Source organism: Vipera ursinii (assembly GCF_947247035.1).
Source record: "Vipera ursinii genome assembly, chromosome: 2".
NCBI classification, from domain to species: Eukaryota; Metazoa; Chordata; class Lepidosauria; order Squamata; family Viperidae; genus Vipera; species Vipera ursinii.
Genome location: NC_139513.1, coordinates 40,544,200 through 40,567,733, shown reverse-complemented (window position 1 = coordinate 40,567,733; position 23,534 = coordinate 40,544,200). Strand labels below are relative to the sequence as shown.

General features: G+C 42.5%; 2 protein-coding genes across 4 annotated transcripts in view; one reads left to right on the top strand and one right to left on the bottom strand.

The window, feature by feature from the left end:
* The window catches only part of GXYLT2 (glucoside xylosyltransferase 2), a 30,489-nt gene extending 27,710 nt beyond the window's left edge, over nucleotides 1–2,779 (bottom strand). The window contains exon 1 of the mRNA XM_083354313.1: nucleotides 2,320–2,779. Within this exon, the coding sequence (XP_083210439.1) occupies nucleotides 2,320–2,615 (296 nt within the window). The 5' untranslated portion in view covers nucleotides 2,616–2,779. The remainder of the gene's footprint in view (nucleotides 1–2,319) is intronic.
* Nucleotides 2,780–3,860: 1,081 nt separating this feature from the next.
* Nucleotides 3,861–23,534, top strand: part of SHQ1 (SHQ1, H/ACA ribonucleoprotein assembly factor) — a 105,953-nt gene continuing 86,279 nt past the window's right edge. For 2 of the 3 annotated variants that reach the window (XM_083354304.1, XM_083354302.1), the window contains exons 1-5: nucleotides 3,861–4,091; nucleotides 8,297–8,469; nucleotides 16,959–17,017; nucleotides 18,253–18,375; nucleotides 22,379–22,530. In XM_083354304.1, coding sequence (XP_083210430.1) covers nucleotides 8,327–8,469; nucleotides 16,959–17,017; nucleotides 18,253–18,375; nucleotides 22,379–22,530 — 477 coding nt within the window. In that variant the 5' untranslated portion in view covers nucleotides 3,861–4,091; nucleotides 8,297–8,326. The remainder of the gene's footprint in view (nucleotides 4,092–8,296; nucleotides 8,470–16,958; nucleotides 17,018–18,252; nucleotides 18,376–22,378; nucleotides 22,531–23,534) is intronic. The other variant, XM_083354303.1, reaches the window with a different exon arrangement.

The window sequence follows — 23,534 nt, the reverse complement described above, 5'->3', positions numbered from 1 at the left end:
AGCTCTCTGGCCTGGTCTGAGGATATTAATTGGGATTTTAACTGTTTTTAACTGGGGTTTTATTGCAAGGTTTATATAATTCTTTTTAATTGATTTTAAGTTTTGTAATTGTTGTATCTGTTTTTTAAAATACCTTGTGAATTGCCCTGAGTCCTACGGGAGAAGGGCGGTATATAAATTGAATAAATAAATAAATAAACTATTGGATCAAACTGGCTCTCTATTAGTTCATACATTGTGCTAAGCCATGGTTCTTTATTTATTTTTCCAAATGAGCAGACATAAGAAAACTCCAATGGGAAACTGCTGACAAATTCCCACATAGCTTTCAGCAACATATATGCTAGCAGTTATGAACTTTACAACAAGCATTTAATTGGAACAGATATACAGGACAAGAAGCCAATGCATGTTGTCTTTTCCAAGTAATTCAAAACTTTGTTATTATCTCTACATAGGAAAACCATTAGGAGTGAAACAATAGTATGCAGAGAACAGTATAAACATTGAGGAAACAAAGAATTAAGCATGGAGGATTTCAGCTGCTTATACAGAAACATTTTCAGGAAAGAGGGTTATCTTTCAAAAATTATTTTTGATTATTTTTTTCCACAGATTAAGGACTATAATGGGATTGAGTGGGTCTCTAAAGGTTGCTTAACATCTTGTATACAGCTGTGAGCCCACATCACAAAACATTGCAGCTATGAGCAATATATGTATGTTCCAGAAAAAGAGAGAGAGAAGGAAAGAGGGAGAGAGAAGATGTGGTTCTTTACTGGCTATATAAAAGTATTAAAGGCCCATGTCTTCTCTATGACCGTTTCCAGAAAGGTTATTAATATAAACGTATGTAAAACATTTGTAATTGGTACTTGGCTATTTAAATGCATCAAGTGGGGAGCAGTTTTAACATCAATACATACAATCAGCAGGTGTACAAATTATGCATTAAAAATCTACATTTTTCCACCAGCCTGATTATTAAATGACACATTTAAGAGTCGTGGCTAGGGGGGGCATTTGCCCAGATTCGCCTGGTACACCAGTTGCGCCCCTTTCTAGACCGAGATGCCCTATGTACAGTCACCCACGCACTCGTTACCTCCCGTATAGACTACTGTAATGCTCTCTACATGGGGCTACCCTTGAAGACCACCCAGAGGCTTCAACTGGTGCAGAGTGCAGCTGCACGGGTAGTGATGGGAGCACCCAGATACTCCCATATTACACCCCTCTTGCGTGAGCTGCATTGGCTACCAGTTGCCCTCCGGGTGAGATTTAAGGTGCTGGTTCTTATCTTTAAAGCCTTACATGGCTTAGGCCCAGGATACTTGCAGGACCATCTGTTGCCGGGAACGAATTCCCATCGCCCAGTACGCTCACACAGAGAAGGCCTCCTCAGGTTACGGTCAGCTAGACAATGTCGGCTTGCGACCCCCGGGGAAGAGCCTTCTCTGTGGGAGCGCCAGCCCTGTGGAACCAGCTCCCCCCTGAGCTTCGGATGGCCCAAGATCTCCAGTCCTTTCGCCGCGGCCTCAAAACACTCCTTTTCCACCTGGCTGACCTAGACTGACAGGGATTTTAATTATATTTACAATTCTAACTTTATTCTTTAATTTACTTTAATTTATTTCAAATTTTATTTTTTAATTTACTGTACAGAGACCTTTAAGTTTTGATGTTGTTAGCTGCCCTGAGTCCCTCGGGAGATAGGGCGGGATATAAATCAATATATATATATATATATATATATATATATATATATATATATATATATATATATATATATATATATATATATATATATATACACATATATATATATACATATATATATATACATACATACATTACATACATACATACATACATACATACATACATACATACATACATATATATATATATATATATATATATATATATATATATATATCCATATCCCAAACCGCATTCTGGCTTAATATGCTTGTGCCATGCATCTTTCATACGTTTGAGAGTATACAGAGAGCATCAATCTGCATTTTGGAATAAAATTCCCCCAAACAAGAATTCCAACCGCAATCGGATAAACTTTCAAGGACTTTCCCCCCCCCCCCTCTCTCTTACAAAAACAAACCCACGGAGTTTACCTGCATGTCTCAGGGCGTACCTCTGGGAAGAAACCCGGTTTCCTCCCTAGGAGCCGAGAGAAGGAAGAGGCCCCATCTCCCCCCCAAATGCCCTACCCACCCATCCACCCATTTTGCTTCGAGACACTGCCGATGAAGCCCGAGCCATCTCGAGGCTCAAAAGGCTCGACTCGGAAGGCTTTACCGAAGGCTGGCCGACTTTCCTCTGGCTCGAACCGCGTTGCGTTTGCCCGATTTTCGGCGGGGACGTGGCTCCCGCTTGGAAACCTGAACTGCTTTTTCCTTCTCTGGCTCCGCCGGCCGGACGGGTCGGAAGCGAGTCTGGAGCGGCGGGGCGACGTTCCCGGCGGCCACGGGCCCCGAAGGGCTCTCCCCAGCCGCTGGCAAAGGCGGCTCGTCGGCGTTGCCCACCAAGAGGTAGAGGAGCAGCAGGAGCGCCAGGCAGAGCGCCAGGGCCACCACTTTGCAAGAGAGCCTCATCGTCCGGCGGGCGGGCAGGCAGGCGAGGCTGCCTCAGCCCCGGCGGAGAGACATCCCCCTCGTCCTCCCGCTCCCGCGCTGGCAAATTGGATCCAGCTTTGACATTTTAAAGCCGCTCGCTCTCGCCGCCCGAAGCGTCGGGCGCAAAGGAGGGAGTTGGCGGCGCGCAGCTGCCACACTGGCCCCGCAGCTCAGCGGCCAAGCGGGGCGGGGCCAAGGAGACCCTACCGTAAAGTTCAGAAAACCACCGCGGCTACAAAAGTGGAGAGGAAGCGGCAGGGCGGCCTTCAACGTGCAGCTGTAACGGGCATGGGTTAGGCCAGGCAGCGTGCGCGTTGCGGTCTGCCGCGTGAAGCCTCTCGTTTTCTCATTCGATAAGCTTTATGGTCACTTTTTTTCTGTGAACACGCGGGCACACGTTAAAACAGGGGTCTTCAAACTTGGCCCTTTTATGACTTGTGGACTTCAACTCCCAGAATTCCTCAGCCAGCTTTGCTGGCTGAGGAATTCTGGGAGTTGAAGTCCACAAGTCATAAAAGAGCCAAGTTTGAAGACCCCTGCGTTAAAACAATGAAATTCTCGCGTAAGCCTCTCGTTTTCTCATTCGATAAGCTTTAGTGTCACTTTTTTTTCTTGGGAACACGCGGGCACACGTTAAAAAAATGAAATTCTCATGCTCGCTCTCAAAAGTATACGGTACCCGTACAGACGCGCACTCACACACACGCACGCACGCACACATACATACATATCCTAGTTTTCATTTTAAAATTCTTGGCGTCGTTTAGGAACTGTCATTCAGCAGATTTGCCCGGATCGATGTTGCAAGGGGATGCTACTCTTAACAACTCCGAATCCCCGTGCAACTAAAACCTCCCCGATAAGAATCATTTAGTCCCGTTTTGTCCAGCTTAGGTTCTATGACTTAAACGCCGTTAGCGTGACGGTAACAACTTTTAACATCCAATCCTGCCTACGTCGCTCAGGCGTTTTGGTATAAGGGTTAATAACAGTCGGGGACAAAGGCTAGCCAGCGCTAAGCTGATTTCCCGCATTTCTCTCTTCGTACAACCAGAACCGAAGGAAGGTTGAGCTCCCATGCCGCGCACGCGCAGAAACAGAACGCCTGTAGTCGTCCCACCCTGGCATCTGTCACGTGAGCCCTTGGCTGTCTGGGTCGTTCGTTGTTTTTTTGTGTGTGTGTTTTTTTTTCCCCCAGCATCCGTATCACTTTCGTGCTAGCTCAACCACTTCTGATTGGATGGGCTCGTCCAATGATCTTTCAATCCGCCTCTCCAACAGCCCGCCTTCTTCGCTTTGCGGCTTCCTATTGAGGAAGAGCAATTGGATTGGCAGGAGGCTGTAGCCCGTAGGGAGCCTCGTCGCCGTCAGAGCATCGGACGGCTGGAGGCGGAGAAGCGAACCGTGGAAACGTGGGAAGCTGCGAGCGGAGGTGTCTGAAGCTTCTACGGGTGGGTGAGTGTTGGCGCGGGGTTTCATTTGTGGCATTCTTGTTTCCTTACTTATTGCTCGGCGTATAGATTAAGGCTGTAGGAGGCGGAAAGGAATTGCCGCCGAGGTGAAAGGCTGAGCAGCCCACGGTAATCTTTCATTTTTCACCCCAAATGCAGGGTGGGCAGCAGCTCAGAGCTTCCATATATAATTGCCTTCCTATAAGACGCTGGACTACAGAGCTCAACATCCGCAACTATTGGCCTAGATGGGAATCATAGGATAGAACTCCGGCATATCTGGAAGTTGCCAGGTTGAGCAGAGGTCTGCTCGAAAAGCATGAAAGCAAGGATGTGTGTGTATGTGTAAATAGGCTTACAAAGGTAGCAAGGGTTAATTTTTCATTGACTTGAGGATACAGACAGCCTATCAGCTGGCAGGAAGGTTGTTGTTTTTTCCCCTAAACTTCACTCCAGTTTGAATCTTGGAGACAGCCTGGACAAATCTCTGCAAGGTTTTTTTTTTGGCAAAGTTTTTTTTTTAATCCCCAGAAGTGATTTGCCTTTTACCTAGGGCTGAGAGAAACTGACTGGCCCAAGGTCACTCAGATGGCTTTGTGCTAAAACAAGATTTTACTCTTGAGCTCCCAGTTTTTAGCCTGATGCCTTAATCACTACACCAAATTGGCTCTCAAAAAAAAACACCCTTGCAGAAAAGTGCATAAGCATAAATTAAATTGATGGTTAAATAGCCAGGCTAGCGAATAGTGCCGTTTCTATAGTTTCAATGTTGGATACGTGGAAATGATTGATGGATGCTCAAGGGTTCATTTCCTTTCTCACAAAGTATCCCCTCCTTGCTTCACCCCAGACTTGTCAGTCCAAATAGCTAGAAATGTGCAGGGTGGAGGCAGTCAAATCAAAGATGAGTGAGCCCCAACCTTGCCTGGTGCTGCCAGGAAACAGCGAGGATGGCAACTGCCAGAAATAGTCTGTTGGAAAAAGGGCAGCACTTCTTTTCAAGTATTGAAAACAGTAGGAAAAGTGAAAAGTGAAATGCCTCGTTACAGATAAATCTTTGACTTACAACCATTTGTTTAGTGACCAAGCAAAGTTACAACAGCAGTGAAAAACGTGACCAACAGTTTTTTCCGTGACTGCTGCAGCAGCGTCCCTATGGTCACTTGATGAAAATTTGGATGCTTCTCAATTGGCTCATATTTATGACAGTTTCAGTGTCCCAGGATCATGTGATCACTTTTTGCTAGCTTCTGAGAAGCAAAGTCAATGGGAAAGCCAGGTTCACTTAACAACCATTGTGTTACAAACTTAACAACTGCAGTGATTCGCTTAACAACTGTTGTAAAATGGGGCAAAACTCACTTAACAGTCTTGCTTAGCAACAGAAATTTTGGGCTCAATTGTGGTCGTAAGCCTAGGACTACCTGTAATGCACTAACCAGGATAAGAATCAGGAATGCAGTTTATCTGGATCTCTAGGGGGTTAAATCAACTTTCTGTGCAGCACAAGAATAGCAATGGTCTGAAGTGAGCATTATATTTTTTTTAACAGAGGTCTAGAACTCTTTTGAAAGAATGCTAAACTTGTGTTTAACAAAACAAGGTTAGTATATTTTTTCCCACAAATGTACAAACTTATGTTTATAAGGAACCCCCACGTTTTTGGGCAAATTCCTTTGTAGGAGGCACATTATCTGCCCAAGCTAAAATGGGCCTGAGATGTAGAGATTAATATTGGTCTGTCCATGAACTAAAACTCAGGAGAAAGTGGGTAATGCAGAAAGATAATGATCCAAAACTACAAGCCACATTAACCAAAATAATGGTTAAAGCAGAACCAAGTTAATGTTTTCAAGTGGCATAGTTAATGTCCTGACTATAATTCTATAAAAATGTTACAGAAGAACCTGAAGTTGATGGAAGGATTTTCACCATCTTCCCTCGGCTGTAAGGAGGAATATAGGTTAAAATTTCTCAAAGCTGATGTGCAGGACTAATCAACAGTTATTGGAAATGTTTAGTTGCAATTTTTGCTGTAGGGGGTGGAGGAAGAAGTCACCAGTTCCTGAAAGCGAAAGTTCACATACTTTTTCCCACACACAAATATGTACCTTTGGATCATTTTTCTCAGTAAATAAACAGGTGCCTCATTTATTTAATTGGTTTCTGTTTATATAGTTTTGGGACTTGTGTGAAAGACCCATCATGTTTTAGATCATATTTATGCAGAAATATTGAATATTCGAAAGGGTTAAGTGCCATTGTAACATTGGTATAATATGTTTAAGCTAGAAGATTTAATGTTTTGAAGAAGAAGGGGTGGTGTAGCATATATCATCTGTGTGTTTTGGGATTATCTTCCTTTATTTAGGAAGGTGTCTTCTCATCATTTCTAGGGAGGAAATGGTTTTGTGATATAGCTGTGGGTACAGTTGATATATGTTGTTTATAGATCTGGAACTCACTGATAACACAGGATAATTTCTAGGTAAAAGTCTGCTGTGCAATACTAAATGATGGTGTTAAGGCAGCTGGTTGAGACAATTGTCTAATACAAATTATGGATTTTGGAGCTTCTTAAATATTTAAGTATTTTTCAGTTTAACAGTATACAGGTAATCCTTGACTTATGACCATAATTGCAACAGGCACTTCCATTGCTAAACAAGATAGTTATTAAGTGAATCCTGCCCAATTTTGTGACCTTTTTTGCCATAACTGTTAAGAGAATCCTCCCACTTGTTAACCACATGGGTGTTAAATGAATCCAGCTTACCCCATTTACTTGTGAGAAGCCAGCTGGGAAGGACACAGGAGCCCCAAAATTTTGCAACTGTCATAAATACATGCTGATTGCCAAGCACACAGATTTTGATTTGTGGGGATGCTATGATGGTCATATTAGGGACGCGGTGGCTCAGTGGGTTAGGACGCTGAGCTTGTCGATCAGAAGGTCGGCAGTTTGACGGATCGAATCCCGAGTGCCGCGTAGCAGAGTGAGCGCCTGTTACTCGTCCCAGCTTCTGCCAACCTAGCAGTTCGAAAGCACGTAAAAATGCAAGTAGAAAAATAGGGACCACTCCGGTGGGAAGGTAACAGCGTTCCGTGCGCCTTTGGCGTCTAGTCATGCTGGCCACATGACCACGGAGACGTCCTCGGACAAGCGCTGGCTCTTCGGCTTTGAAACGGAGATGAGCATCGGCCCCTAGAGTCGGAAACGACTAGCACGCACGTGCGGGGGAACCTTTACCTTTACCTATGATGGTCATAAGTGCAAGGACTGGATGTAAGTCATTTTTTCAGTGCCTGTTGTAACTGAATCGTCAGAAACGAATGTTGGCTACCTATATATGAGTTTTTTAAAACTCCTGTTTATTTTATATCGCTATTACACATGGTATAAGTGTATTTTGGCTTTATATGATCACTGTTGCATTGTTTCTGTATGTGTTTTCTTTGCTGGATATTAAAAAAAAATAGAAAAAGGAAAAAAATGCAGCTGGCATATGGGGTTGAGATTCCTGCAAATAAAGAGGATACTTGAGGCTGGCATTTTCCTTTGTAGCGTGACAGTTTCTTTGTTTCTAAAATTAAAATAACTTGAGAAGATGTAAATTGGCAAGAGGGACCAGACACCTTGTGAATGGCAAGATGCATTGACATTCTCAGGCATTATGCTGGAGACCCGAGCTTTTAACCCATAACAATGCTGAGACTGTAGAGGGAAGGAACCATTACACTAACAACAACAACAACAAAAAATTAATCCTTTTCAGGATTCCTTTGAGTAGAACAGTTTGCAAAAGACTGCTACCTGCTGAATAAAAAAAATCTGGATCCATTATAATAGGTACTCCCTGAATTTGTAGATTTCCACGAAGTAAAAACAAACTTAGACTTTTATGCATGTAACTTCATCTGGATGTACTAAATAAGGATTATTCAGGAACCTATCACACCTCCCTTAATTGAAGAATGGTGAAGTATAAAATTAAATATATTGTTTAAGTAACATAGTATAAGCAAATATAGGAAGGATGTTTTTAATCGCACCCCACAAATAGGTTTTCTTTGATTATAATGAATACCTTCCAGTTAAATTTAAATATTTTATTAGAAATCTTTAGTTATCATTTTCAGGTGTTCAAATGCTATTGATACACATGTCCCAAGAATAATAATTTGTTTGCTTTTGTGACTGTTTTATAGGTGGTGATATTGTTTTTTCTGATATTCATCATGATAACGCCAGTATTTGAACTGAGTCAAGATCCAGATTTTCTCACAATAATTATCAAAGTACCTTATGCACGAGTTTCCGAATTTGACGTCTATTTTGAAGGGAATTTGTTTCGTTTTTATGCAAAACCTTACTTTCTCAGGTAAGCAGTGTTAGTTTTTATCTAATCTCATCTAATCTCTGAACTTAATTTTCCATATTGAGTTTAGTAAATTATTTTTGTATTACTGCTATTTTTTCTAAAAATTCAGAACTGAAGCTCGTTGATTGCTAACTGCAAACAAAGTTGCTCTGAGCTTTGGGCGTATGTTGAGCAACTAAACATGGTTTGTTCACATCACAATATATCATGCAAACTGGAAATGATTTAATCGGCGTACAGAAAAGTGTTACATTTCTTTATCTCCTGCATAGGAGAGAAAATGGAATAATTTTGAATCCTCTGTGATATAACTTTGAATTGAAACAGTGTCTGGTTGCTATAGGTAACTATATGGAGAAATTTCTTTGCATATACTGTATATGCCCAGATGCATGTTCACATGCAAGAGGAAATGTGTGAATATGGTACAGTAATTAAGTTACTGGGCAACTAGTCCTTCCCTAGGCTTGGGAGCTGGCTTGGTGATTTGGGGCCAGTCATTTTCTCACAGCCCTAAACTAGGAAGTTAAAATATATTTTATCTACCAACTTACCCTGGAATTATAATTATGGTACATCGCACAGTCAGTTTAGACTGGATTTGGCATTTCTAATCCATCTACTATATCATTCCCAAGAACCTGGGATAGGCAGGTGATGTTGTTTAATGGTGTTAAAGGTATTGCTGTGAGCTATTCCAAGTAAAGCTGCCTTTTGCAGTTGACTGGTTCTCCAAATGTTTTGGAATTGTACCCAAAGCACCTATTACTACTGTTGCTGTCTTTGCTTTCTTTTGCCACAGATGTTCTGTGTCTCCTTTGGGTCTTTGTACTTTGTGATTTTCTCCATTTCTTTCTCTTTGCTTCTGCTATCCCCATTCTGCTTTTATTCTGCCATTATCCAGACTTTTTTGTCTTATCAACAATTGTTAAGTCTGGGGTGTTATGTTGCACGTGCCTGTTTATTTGAAGCCTAAAGTCCCAGAGCACTTTAGTTTATGATTTTAAAATGCTTGCACACACACACACAAACCAGTGGTGGGATTCAAATTTGTGAATAACCAGTTCTCTGTATGGATGCCGCTTACGGAAGTCCATTCTGGGCCTGGGCAACAAAAAATTAGCTACCAGTTCTGCCGAAGTGGTGCGGACCAGCTGAATCCCACCACTGATACAAACTCAAACACAGATTCAGACTTTGTAACAATAAGTTACTTAACATCTGTGTATATGTTGAAACATAATATTTAACACTCGGTCTCTATAATTCTTGTCCTCTTAAAGAGATTTATTTATTTATTTATTTATTAAATTTTTATACCACCCTTCTCCCGAAGGACTCAGGGCGGTGTACAGGGCAATAAATATCAAAATATAAATACAAAAGTTAAAAAGAAGTTAAAAAGGATTAAAGAATTATGCCCAATATAATACAATAATAAAACTGTGTTAAAACTAAATCCAACCCCAAACCCATCAGACCAGGCCAGATTGTTCAAATAGATAGGTTTTTAAATCGCGCCGGAAGGAGCGAAGGTCGGGGGCCATCCGGAGCTCAACCTGCAAGCGGTTCCATAGGTCTGGCGCGCCCACAGAGAACGCCCTCCCCCTGGGGGCCACCAATCGACATTCTCTGATCGGAGGCACCCTGAGGAGACCCACTCTGTGGGAGCGCACTGGACAGAGGGAGGTTGATGCCGGCAGCAGGTGCTGCTGTAGGTAATCCGGACCCATGCCATGTAGGGCTTTATAGGTCATTACCAGCACCTTGAATCTCACCCGGAGGGCAACTGGCAGCCAATGCAGCTCGTGGAGCAGAGGTGTAACATGGGAGTATCGGGAGACCCCCAACACAACTCGCACGGCTGCATTCTGCACCAGTTGAAGCCTCCGAGTGGTCCTCAAGGACAGCCCCATGTAGAGAGCGTTGCAGTAGTCCAAACGAGAGGTCACGAGCGCATGAGTGACTGTACGCAAGGCATCCCGGTCTAGATAGGGCCACAACTGGCGCACCAGGCGAACCTGGGCGAAGGCCCCCCTAGTCACAGCTCCAATATGATCTAAGGAGAGCTGTGAGTCTAGAAGGACCCCCAAGTTGCGAGCCCGATCGGGGGGTAATAACTCACCCCCCATATTAAGAGATGGAAAATTCTGCATTTCCCAAGATGCCAACAATGTTGTGTATGTAGTAGAAACTCAGTGGAACATTTGAGGAAGGGTTGTAATATTCATTAAAACTAAATATACAGTAAATTCCAATGTATATAATGGTTGCCTTTTATGTCATTGGATGTTGTTTTTAATTTATGCAGTACTATATAGCATGCATAAATGTTATCTGGAACTGAATGGGTTATCCTGAATCTCTTGGCACTTGAATTTATAAGTAAAACCAGCTTTCTTCCTGAATTGAATAGATCAAAATATGAAAAAAGCAAGCAGACAAAAAATTGAACAGCAGCTGAAGTCTGATGGGACTTCAGCATGTTCCATTCACATCTCTATCAAAGACAACGTGATAATTCAGACATTCCTGATAAAAGTAATATTAGTAATTGTCCATTCACAATTATATTCTCTTTTCCGCTTACCATCTCTTTATATAACTTACTATTTGGACTTGTTTCACATTGTAGAGTGTGTAATTTGATTTTTAAAATTGTTACATCTGAACATTGCTAGCTCATCTTTCTTATATTAATAATATATGTCAGGACCCACCGCAAGCCACGTCTTAGGAAGACAAAATTCTTAGAGTCAAATATATTTCCAAAAAGGAATCTTTACTATGACATGCTTGGTTGTAGAAACGAAACAGGACTTAATATTTCCACGAAGTAAACCCTTATAAAGAGTTCCCGGTTTAACCCCCCTTTAACCCCCCATTTGGTCAGTCCCCCATCCTTCCTCTCGTATCATCCATCTCGTGGGAAAAAGGAAGTTAGGACCCTTCATGTTTATTGCTGTCTTCCGTGACAAAAGCCAGATGCTAACCCCCCCTTTTGTTTCCCCAGTTCAAAAGGCTTCTCCTTTCCTTTGAAATGCCTATTGCCGGTTCAATACACATTTATTCTCTACTCTTCGGGAGATGGCAGAATCCATGGAATAATGTTTGAAACATTCCATTTATGAATATGATATAAATGGATTCTGACAGTCCGCTCTCCTTAGAAAAAAGATGTGTCCATCTGTAGGGGGAGAAAAGAAAAGAGAAGAAAAAAACATATGTAAATGTTAACTCGGTTTGTTCGGATATTCTGTATGAAATCTCTTAAGCAGCTTTGGTGCTTTAACGTGGTGTTTGCTGACCCATTCATTTTCTGAGGAGGGGAGGTGTTTCCAAGCCACTAGATATTGAGTTGTTCCATGATGTTTCCTGGAATCCAGAATTTCCTTCACCTCGAAATGTTGTTCTCCTTCCACCATGATGGGAGGTGGTGGTGGTGGAATTTTTGTTCGTAGGGGAGATTGTTGTTCTCTCTTTATTAGACTGCAATGAATGATTGGGTGTATTCGTCTAAGATTTTTAGGTAGTTCTAATTCAACTGTTACTGGGTTTATGATTCTTTTAATTGGAAAAGGTCCAATGTATTTTGGTCCTAGTTTTTTACAGGGTTGGAGAGACTTAAGGTATTTTGTAGACAGATATACCATCTCTCCCACCTTGAACGGTGTGGGATCGGCTCTTTTCTTGTCTGCCTGTGTCTTGTGTGCTAATCTAGCCTCTGTTAATGCTTTTCTGACAATAGGCCAGGTGTATTGTAACTGAGCGATCCATTCCTTTAGTTCTGGAATTACCGGTTCTTTTGGAGTTAGATCAGGTATGGGGTTGAAGCTCTGGCCTGTGGCTACTTGAAAATGAGTATAACCTGTGCTGGAGTGAACTGCATTGTTATATGCCACTTCTGCAAACGGCAGTAGATCCAACCAGTCCGACTGTTGGAAGCTTATATAACATCTTAAATATTGCTCAAGTACAGAGTTAGCCCTTTCCGCTTGCCTGTTACCCTGAGGGTGATGACTAGATGTCAGTCCTTAGGTAGTTCCTAACAGAGATAAAAATTCCTTCCAGAATGCTGAGGTAAATTGCACCCCCCTGTCAGATATGATGCGTTGTGGTGCCCCATGCAATCTGTAAATATGTTGTAGAAAAAGTTTTGCTAATGCTTTTGCAGTTGGAATTTTTGGGCAAGGTATGAAATGGACTTGCTTAGTCAGATCAGTAACAGTCCAGATAACGGTGTTTCCGTTGCTTTCTGGTAGTTCCACAATAAAATCCATGGCTATTTCTTTCCATGGGGCTGAGGGATTCGCCACTGGTTGTAACAGTCCTGGAGATTTCCCTTGTAACCTCTTGGCCATTGCGCAAATTTGACAACTACCCACATAGCTTTCTATGTCCTTTTTCATAGATGGCCACCAAAATTGCCTTTTAGTTAAGTGTAAGGTTTTTACAAAGCCAAAGTGTCCTGCTGATTTTGTATCATGGCACAGTCTGTGTGGCCGGTATATATAGCTTCTCCCCCACCCATGGCAGTCCATCCTTAATTGTGCACACATGTTTATTTTTCTGGAACCATTCATCACTTTCCAAAGATTTCCTGAATTCTATTCCAGTTTGGCTATCTACCTTCGGCTTCATTTTTTCTTGTGCCCTGGTGGTGACTGGTGCTGCCAGTTGTTGTTCCCGTACAAGTGGTTTAAAGTCAGTAACTCTTGTGCTGTTATATTGGGGCATGCGGGATAATGCATCTGCCAGGAAGTTCTTTCCCCCCGGTAAGTGTTTGAGAGTGAAATTGAATCGGTGAAAGTGTTGGGACCAGCGGGCTTGCTTAGGAGTGAGCTTCCTGGGCGTTTTTAGTGCTTCTAAATTTTTGTGGTCAGTCCAGACCTGGAAAGGTATTTTATTTCCTTCCAAAAATTGACGCCAAGTTAATAATGACCACCTTAATGAGAATGCTTCCTTCTCCCATATTGGCCATCGTTGTTCAGTTTCTGTAAGTTTCCTGGATGTATATGCGCAAGGTTGCAATGCCCCCTCATCATTTTCCTGTAGTAATACAGCTCCGACTGCTACGTCGCTCGCATCTGCCTGTATTACAAAAGGTTTGTTGGGATCTGGGTGTTTAAGTACAGGTTCCGCAGAAAAGAGTCTCTTTAGCCTCTCAAATGCTGCTTGACATTCCATTGACCATTTTAGAGGCTGGCTGGGTTTTACGGGTGACCCCCCCTTCGTTTTCAACAAATTTGTGAGGGGCATGGCTATTTGGCCAAATGCGGGGATGAATTGGCGGTAGAAATTTGCAAACCCCAGGAAACTTTGCAATTGCTTCCGTGTGCGGGGGGGTGCCCACTCTAGTACTGCCCTGACCTTCTCAGGGTCCATTTCGATGCCCTCTGGGGATATGCGATATCCCAGGTAGTCGATTTTTTCCTGATGGAATTCACACTTCGATAATTTAGCATATAAATGGGCAGCTCGCAACTTCTTCAGGACTGCTCTGACTAGTTTGATATGTTCCTCTTTGGTTTCTGTGAAGATAAGGATGTCATCGAGGTAAACCAGGAGCCCCTTATATAGGTGCTCTCTCAGTACGTCATTAATTAATTGCATAAAGACTGCGGGGGGCCCTTGCAGTACGAATGGCAATACTTTGAATTGATAGCACCCCATTGGGCAGTTGAATGCAGTTTTCCATTCGTCTCCTTCCTTAATCCTAATACGGTAGTATGCTTCCCTCAGGTCTAGTTTGGTAAAAATCTTTCCTTTCGATAGGTGGGATAGCATATCCTTCATTAAGGGAAGGGGGTACAGATTACATTCACTAATTGTATTTAGGTTCCGGTAATCTACGGACAAGCGAAAAGACCCATCCTTCTTCTCCCTGAACAGAACCGGGGCGGCTACTTTGGGTTTGGCGGGCTCAATAAATCCTCTTTCTAAGTTTTTCTTTATGAATCTTTCCATTTCTGCCATTTCCCTTGGGCTCATGGTATACATCCTGGGTTTTGGGAGTTTTGCCCCAGGTTTGAATTCTATGGTGCAGTCTGTGGGGCGGTGGGGGGGGAGCTCATCTGCTCTTTCCTCACTGAAAACCTCAGCCAGGTCCCTGTATTCCTCCGGTATCTCTGGTAGCCCCTTCTCTTTCCCCACTTCTGCTGTCTCCTCCCTCTGGGTTGGGGGGGTGTTTGGCGGTTTTACGTTTTCCTGTTCCCCTTTTGGGAAGTTGAGTTCTGCAGTCCTCCAGTTTATCCCGGGGTTCCATTTCTTCAGCCATTCCAGTCCTAAAATCATTGGGCATTCCATGCGTGGGGCCACTATAAACGTTATGTCCTCCTCATGGGACCCCAGGGACATGTGGATTGGTAGAGTGGCTAGGGTAGCTGGTCCCCCCCCTGCTATAGACCCATCTAATTGACTGAAGGAGATTGGTTGTTTTAGCCTCACTGGGATGCTCAGTTCCTCCACCAGCGTTGGGCTGATGAGGCAGCGGATGCAGCCAGAGTCTATCAGAGCTTTTATTTCATTGGCTTTTGGTGCAGTGGAAGCTAATATAGTCACTGTCTTAAGTATGGGTGGAAGAGGTCCACTTACCAAAGGTTCTCCCTCTGAGCTGTCTTCCGAGGTGTCCACCACCCCTCCAATCCCAGGTTTTGGCAGGAATTGTGGACTCTACAGCCTCTGTCCCCTTCATGGAAGATTCTTTTGGGTTGCCTTGAGACTTCCCCAGCTTTTTGGAAGATGGTGCCTCTGTTTTGCGTGGAGGGGCTTTTGAACGACATTCTGCAGCACGGTGGCCCTCTCTCCCGCAATTGAAACATCCCTTTGATTTTTTAGCCGTGGCCGGTGGGTTTTCCCCCTCACGTGTTTGCTCGAGTGGCGGGTGGCCCCATGGTTTTCCTCTGCGTTGTCTCTTCAATAGGTATATTTCCACTTCCTCTGCCAGGACATACCAGTCATCGAGATGGTAGGGGTCTCCCCGAGGCAGGCAAGCGTCATGCAGGTCGTAGTTTAGACCGTCTTTGAAATGGCTGAGGAGGATGTCTTCTGGCCAGTTCAGCTTGCTGGCGATGGCTCAGAATTCTTGGGTATATTCGGCCACTGTTCTCCTGCCCTGCCTCACCGTCTTGATTCTCTCCCGGGCATTCCGGTCAGCCAAAGGGTCCTCAAATCATCGCCTCAAGGATGACATGAATCGGTTGAAGTCGTTGAGTTCTAGGGCGTTGGAGTCATGCAGGTTCACCACCCAGTCTGCAGCCGTCCCGTCCAGGGCAGATTGCACAATTCGGATGCGTGTTTTGTCACTGGGAATGTCCCGTCCGTACCCTTCCATGTAGCTGAGGACTTGGGTTAGGAAAAATCCCAGTCGTGATGGCTCCCCCTTGAACTTTGCTTCCAGGGGTGGGAATCTTTGGCTGGATCGTTGTCTGCGCCGCAGAGTGTATCGCTCCTCATCTCGATCCCCGTCTGTGGGTCTGGGGGGGGTACCGCTGAGTCAGCGGCTCCTGTTCCATTGGACGGCCCTGGGGTTTCAGGTGTTGGATCCCTTCCGTTACCCCTCCAGTTGCGACCCCAGGTGTTGTGGTTTCCAGCTCTCTCCTCCCTTACTGAGCTCAGGGTTGTTTTCATCAAGTCAATAGCTTTTTCCAGAATCCGCTCTTCCTCACTGGCGTGCAGGGAGTTCTCCATCTCTTGTTTCCATTCCGGTTGGTGGTCGCTCCGTCTCAGGGTCACTTATCTCGAAGCCTTTTCCCACTCACTTTTCCTTCCAACGCCCATTGACCACCGGGGTTTTCGTTCGTGCTGCTCCGCCGTTTCCTCCCAGGAGGAATATGATGCTTCAGCTTCCCAATGTTTCTGGGAATTCGGCTGGGAGGAAGGCTCCTTCTCCGTGGGGCTTCCTTCCCTTCTTGCTTCATCGTCAGACATCATATTTATTTGCAAAGTCCCCCGGTAAGGTTCTTCTTCCCGGGTTGACTTTCAGTGCAAGTCCTGTCTAATGTCAGGACCCACCCCAAGCCATGTCTTAGGAAGACAAAATTCTTGGAGTCAAATATATTTCCAAAAAGGAATCTTTACTATGACATGCTTGGTTGTAGAAACGAGACAGGACTTAATATTTCCACGAAGTAAACCCTTATAAAGAGTTCCCGGTTTAACCCCCCTTTAACCCCCCATTTGGTCAGTCCCCCATCCTTCCTCTCGTATCATCCATCTCGTGGGAAAAAGGAAGTTAGGACCCTTCATGTTTATTGCTGTCTTCCGTGACAAAAACCAGATGCTAACCCCCCCTTTTGTTTCCCCATTTCAAAAGGCTTCTCCTTTCCTTTGAAATGCCTATTGCCGGTTCAATACACATTTATTCTCTACTCTTCGGGAGATGGCAGAATCCATGGAATAATGTTTGAAACATTCCATTTATGAATATGATATAAATGGATTCTGACAATATATATTAAATAAAGTACTTGCTTTTTTTCCTTTTACAGATTAACACTTCCTGGAAGAGTTGTAGAAGATGGAAGAGAGAAAGCATCATATGATTCAGGTTTGCTTTGCAAATATTTTCATATATTTCATATACTGGTTATGACCTACAAAGCCCTACATGGCATGGGTCCGGAGTACCTTAGGGAGCACCTGCGACCAGCATCAACTTCCCTCTGCCCAGTGCGCTCCCACAGAGAGGGCCTCCTCAGGGTGCTGCCGTTCGGAGAATGCCGTCTGGTGACCCCCAGGGGGAGGGCGTTCTCTGTGAGTGCGCCTGACCTGTGGAACCGTTTACCGGTTGAGCTCCGGATGGGTCCCAACCTTCGCTTCTTCCGACGCGACCTAAAAACCTATCTGTTTGAACAATCCGGCCTGGTCTGATGGTTTTGTTTTAATTATTATTTTAATGTAATTTATCTTCTGCATTTGGGCACTAGGGTTTAATTGGTTTTCAATTTCTGTATTTGGACATTTTGGTATTTATGTCCCTGTTCACCGCCCTGAGTCCTTCGGGAGAAGGGCGGTATACAAATCAAATTAAATAAATAAATAAATATATAGATATATTGCAGCAGCATATATTTACTTCCAATTCCACCAATAATTCAAAGCTATATCATGTCATCTTGGTTTCTGGCAGGTCCTTGATTTAAAATGCCTTTCTGCAGAGAGATAAACAACACATTTAAATTGATTTATGGCACTAGGCAGAGGATAAGGAAGATTCCCATGTTACAAATTTCTTTTCACCAAAATAACTTCATACACTATTCAAAAAGAAATTGCTGCTGCACCCATTTGCTTCTTTTTTCTGAACATGGGTGAATAATAAATGAAGGGAAAGAGGATTTCCTGATTTTTCCCTTAACACATGGAAGGAAAGAGAACCAAGCTGAGCCAAGCAGGTTGAAGGTTTTATTTGTTGTACCAAATCCAAAAAAAGCTAATTTATATTATGTAAATGGAAGTCTACATTTACAGTTGGGCTTTTTCATCACCATACACATCTCTACAGCTATTTTACTTTATTAGAATTTGCCTTCAGGGATTCCTCAGACCTCTAATGTAGGTTTTGAAGGAAAGTGTGGTAATGTAAGAAGTAATCCAAACCCATTTTCCCTGATGCACACTTCTATAGAAAATGGGAAAAGCAGAGGAGGGGACATTATGAATGCAGCCTTGTGCTCCTGAATGAAAGGCAAGGTATACATTGAAGAAATACATACATAAGAAAGCTAACTGAAGCATTTTGGGGAAAAATGCCTTTGGCTGATTAAATCCTTTTATTTCCAGGGATATTTACAATCCACCTTCCCAAAGAGACTCCTGGAGAAAAATTTGATGGCTTAGATATGTTGACAGCTCTGTTAGCACCAAAGAAATCCCGATCAGCTAAACCTTTAGTGGAAGAGATGGGTTTGTATGATTTTATTTTTAAAATAATGGTTTGTGGGCTCTTGTTTCTCTATGTAACATGCATTGGAGGTAAGGATGTTTTTTAAGTTAACTTTTAATGATTTGAATAAAATGGTAATGCTAGCTGATAAATCTATTGGAAGATGCCTTTTAGCTTATAATGAAATTGTTTATTTCTCATTTTATTGAATAAATAATAAATTCTATTATGGATTGGATGTTAAGTAAAATAAGCCAGATTCATGCTTCTCTGTCTGTCCTGCCTTCTCTCCATGGTTTCTTGGAGTCATATTTCCCACTTCTACATGAGCTTGGAATCTTTCAAATCTGCTTTACTACTGAATTGGGATCCTTTTCTGTTGCTATCTCTACAGTTCTGGTTATTGAATATCTTCCGTCTGTGAACTAAAATTAGGATATCACTTTGCTCTTTTTTGGAAATGTGAAGAGCTAAAACTAATACAATAAAGTGTCCTTGGAAATAGCTTTTCCACAAGTTGCTGGAGAATTGTGAAAGGCTACAATTGCACATCTACTAAGTCATTGTTTGATTTTACCATTATTTGTTAAGGAAAGCATTATCAGTTGACACATGACATTATTCTAAAACCAAGTAAACAACATTAGCAGTTTAGAAATTCTTTTTTTAAAAAAAATATATAGAATAGAACAGAACTGAATTCTTTTTTTTAATTTAAAAAGTTTTACAATACATTTTGACTTTAATCCCCCCCTCCCCCACCCCTATCTAGCCCTCCCTATCCCTCTCCCCCATTACCTCCTTCCCCCCCCCCCCGACTTCCCAGAGCTAAATACAGGGTATAAAATCGAAAAACAAACATAAGCACCCCTATGTTATCAACAATAAACTATTAATTCTATCTCCCTCTAGCTCATATAAAATGAATACAAACAATATTAATATTACAAATAAAGTAAAAAAGAAAAAGAGAAAACAGAAAAAGAGCTTTACTCAAAATAGATTTTCTTAATCCCAGTCCTTTTTCATATTAATTTAAAAAAAAAATTTTTTTTTCACCTACTATTTGCATTCTCCCACCTTTCTCTAATTTCTAAACAAATTCTCAATTACATGCCAAAAGCGCCTATCTCTGTTAACCTTAATAATCTCCAACCAAACTAAACTATGATCAAAAATAGTTCTTGCATGTATCATGCCAAATGTCTCGCAGTTCCAGATCATCCTTGAGTTCAAGTAAAAAGAATAAAAAAAGGTTTAGGCAGTCTCTAAGACAACTTGTTGTTAATTAGTAGCTTGCGTACCCATTCTCAGTTCAACACATACTTTTAGTCCATAACCCTAATATACTTTTCTAGCAAGCAAATAACATCAATCTTAAATTGTGTTAAATATTAAAAAAAAACTTTCTTTCTCCTCTATGATAAATTTAATCCATTGAGATTCTAATTTAAAAATTTAATCACCAATCTTGACACCCCAAAGCTTTTGGAGCACGTCTGTCATAACCCCCATAACTTCTTTGGACCGCGCCCCGTCCACAGCTTCACTGTAAGTACGCTTTGGAGATTCCATAACTTTCTGCTGGTCTTGCTCTTGCTCTCGTCTCGCTCTTCTTAGGGCGGCACGCGTCATCTTCCTGCAACAACCGATGAGACTGTAACTTGATCCCCTCCAACACCATTGTCCTCTGTCTGTCTATCTGCAACATCTTGAAGCTTTCCCTCGCCGTATCCCTTTACAGCTTCCAAAAATGATAGGGGGGTTGCTTTTAACACATTGCTATAAAAATCACGTGCCTGGGCCACAGTAACCAGACGATGTCTTTTACCTTCGTGCGTCACCACCAGTCCAACTGGAATCTCCCATCTAAACTTAATATCACATTTCTTAAGTTCCTGTACTAGAAATGCAAAATCTTTCCTTCTCCTTAAAATCTTCGGAGGAATCTCTTTTAAAACCAAGACTTCTTGCTCAGCCACTACCAATTTAGTATCATAGGCAGCTTGAATGACTTCATCTCTAATTACTCTCTTTGTAAAATAGACCACCACATATCTGGGTAACTTCCTCTGTCTTGCAATCCATGAATTTACACGAAAAATTTTGTCCATATTTCCCTCAATTTCAGATGCTGGCTGGCCCAGTACCCCTTCCAGAGCCTCAGAAATCAGCTGCTTTAAATCTTCTTTACAATTCTCCTTTAAACCCCTGATTCTAATAGCATACTGCATCTGATGATACTGAACAAGGCTCAATTCTCCGTCCATTTTATCCCTTATATCTTCATTTTCTAATACCTTTGCTTCTAATATAGAGTTCTTTTGACTGAGATCCTCCACTTTTACATCCAGCTGTTGCACACATTCAGCTACAGATTCAATCATAGACAACATGTCCACCCTCATTGCTCTAAACTTCTCTTCCATCTTCTTCTCCAATTTCTCCATTTTCTCCTCCATTTTCTCCTCCAGCTTTTTCAACTTTTCATCCATCATGTCAGACATCAATTGTGAATGCTTTCCAAGAGCATCTTGTAAATCCTTAAGCGTCAATGCCGGAGGAGGTGCAGGAGGAAGCAAAGCTTGCAATGAGGTCTGTTGCACCAGGGAAGACCCCGCACTCCGAAGAGCTTTAGAAGTTTTAGCCGCCATCTTCCCCCACTTTCACTTATTGCGCACTTTCACTTTAAAGCTATAAAATCCATTGAGCTAGAGAGTAAAGATAAGAGTCCACATCACCTTGACCTCCTGTACCGCTCTGCCTGCATCTTGATAATCAAAAGTATTTCCTTTTGGCAGGGGTGGTTGCTAACGCCTGGCTCTGCTCCAAAAATCACGGAGCAGAGACGCTGCGCAGCTCGGAGCAACCCAGGCTTCGGGGGGGCTCAATCCTTCAGCCGCCCAAACTCTCAGCTCAGGCGGCCCCGGAGAGCTCAACCCCTACCTGGGGCCTCACCCCCTCCTCTTCTCCCGAGGAGGGGGCTTCAAATCCATCTAAACAGCTGATCGGCGCTGTTTACGATGGAAAAACACAGCTGCGGAGCGGGCAGCCCAAAAACGGCTGTCTTCAGCGTCGCATCGCCACCGGAAGTCAACAGAACTGAATTCTTTATTGACCAAGTGTGATTGGACACACAAGGAATTTGTTTCCAGTGCATAAGCTCTCAGTGTACATACAAGCAACAAGTAATAAATCATGATTATAATCATAATGCATTCATCATAAATCATAAGATACAACACCCACTGATGGTCATAGGATACTGAATAAATCATACCAGGATACTGAATAAAACAATATAAATCACAAGATACAAGCAACAAAGTTACAGTCATAAGAAGATAAGAAATAGGTAATAGGATAACGTATTGGTCACCCAACTTCTATGGACACTAGGCAATGTAGAAAAGTAGGAAGAACATTAAAAACAGCTAAAAACACTGAATCATACAGGCATCCCAGGCTAAAATACAGTTAGCCTAACAATCAGCCATAAGTAGCCATGAGGAGATTTAAAAGCCAAGAAGTCTCTCAATTATGTTTGGCAGCCAATCTTTTAGAAAGGATGAGGATGAGGTAAATCAGTGGACTGGGGAAAGCCTGCCTTCAGAATGGACTTTAAACTGGACTTAAGACAAGGTCCTTATAGTTTCTCATGTAGAGTTTTTGTTCTGTAATTTAAAAGTTATCAGGAAGAGAAATATTAACCAGAACATACAAATCTGGTAAGTTGTGAGCTTTTTCATCGTGTATTTTTGAGTTACTATGAAATATTTTTGAGTTGACTGGCTGGTTTATTTTATTTTTTACATTATTTATTTTGGCGGTGGCTGAAACCTTGATCCTGAGCTTGTGGGCTTAGTCTAAAAAACAGGGTAAATCATGTCCTGATTCTTTTGGAATGGTTTAAGAGAATTGTTAATTCAATAAAGATATTTTTAGGCGGAATTTCATACAATACATTCTAAATGATACAAAAGTTTGATATTGCTGTAACTTTTGATGGCAATGCTTGTTCAGGTGCTCCAGATGAGGAGAACATGGAGGAGGAGGAGGAATTTGACTGGGAAATAGAACAAACTCTTCAGAAAGATAACACGGAGGATTCCTTGTGTCCATCTAATACCTATGGATTTGGAAGTCAGAAATCAGGAGTTTTTCGATGGCTCCAGGTAAGTGGGAGCATTAAATAAACACAGATATTTAGTAATCAGAAATGTATTTTTCATATATAATGAAACAACAATGACATCTGAAAAAATGCTGAGTAATATAAATGTAAAATATTCCCCTGGGGCCGTATTCTTGAAATTGGATGTATCTGCTATGTAAGCTGTCTAAAAGGTTGTTTAGATCTTTTCAATTTTTATTTTTTTAAAAAATGGTGTTAGAAGTCAGTAGGAAATAGAAGTTGATTCATATTGAATGTGGTGAAATGTATCTACAAAAGGGGTGTAATGGACAAGAGTGAAGCAGCAGTTTCCCAAGGAAGGAGAGAGAAGCATATTCCAAGGAGGGGGTAAGACAAGAGACAGCATAGTCTGGAGATGAATAGGATGTACCACCAGTCGCCTAGCAAGGTGAAAAAAACTTGACCCCACCCCCCAAAAAAGGAAAAAAGTGATGAAATACAGGTAGTCCTCAACTTACAACAGTTCTGTTAGTGACTGTTCGAAATTACAGTGGCACTGAAAAAAGTGCCCCCTAAGCCACAGCCAAGCAAGACACCTGCCTGCCTGCCTGCCTGCCTGGTGCTGCAACATTCCAGCTGATCGGTGCTTCTTCTGGGCTCAGCAGAAGCACCAAGATCAGCGCTGAGCTCCAGCTGGAGCCTGGCGCTGATCCTGGCGCTTCCACTCAGCCCTTACAGCCCTGCAGCTCCAGCCATCTCTCGCTCAGGCTTGTGAGGTGCTGCCACCGGTTCAGCTCATTCCCCTCCCCTGCTACCACTTTTCTAGGATGGTCGTGTACCACCTGCCAGGTGCCAATGTACCATAGGTGGTACCCGTACCACTGGTTGAAAAGCCCTGGTTTAAGATAGCCACTTCCTAGAATCTCTCAGGGTATATATGTTAGGGTGAGAGTATTATAGGTTTAGTCTGGCAAGATTTTGTTTATATGGTATGAGCAAAAGTGAGCTTTAACTGAATTGTTCAATGTTGTTCTTGGGCTAGGC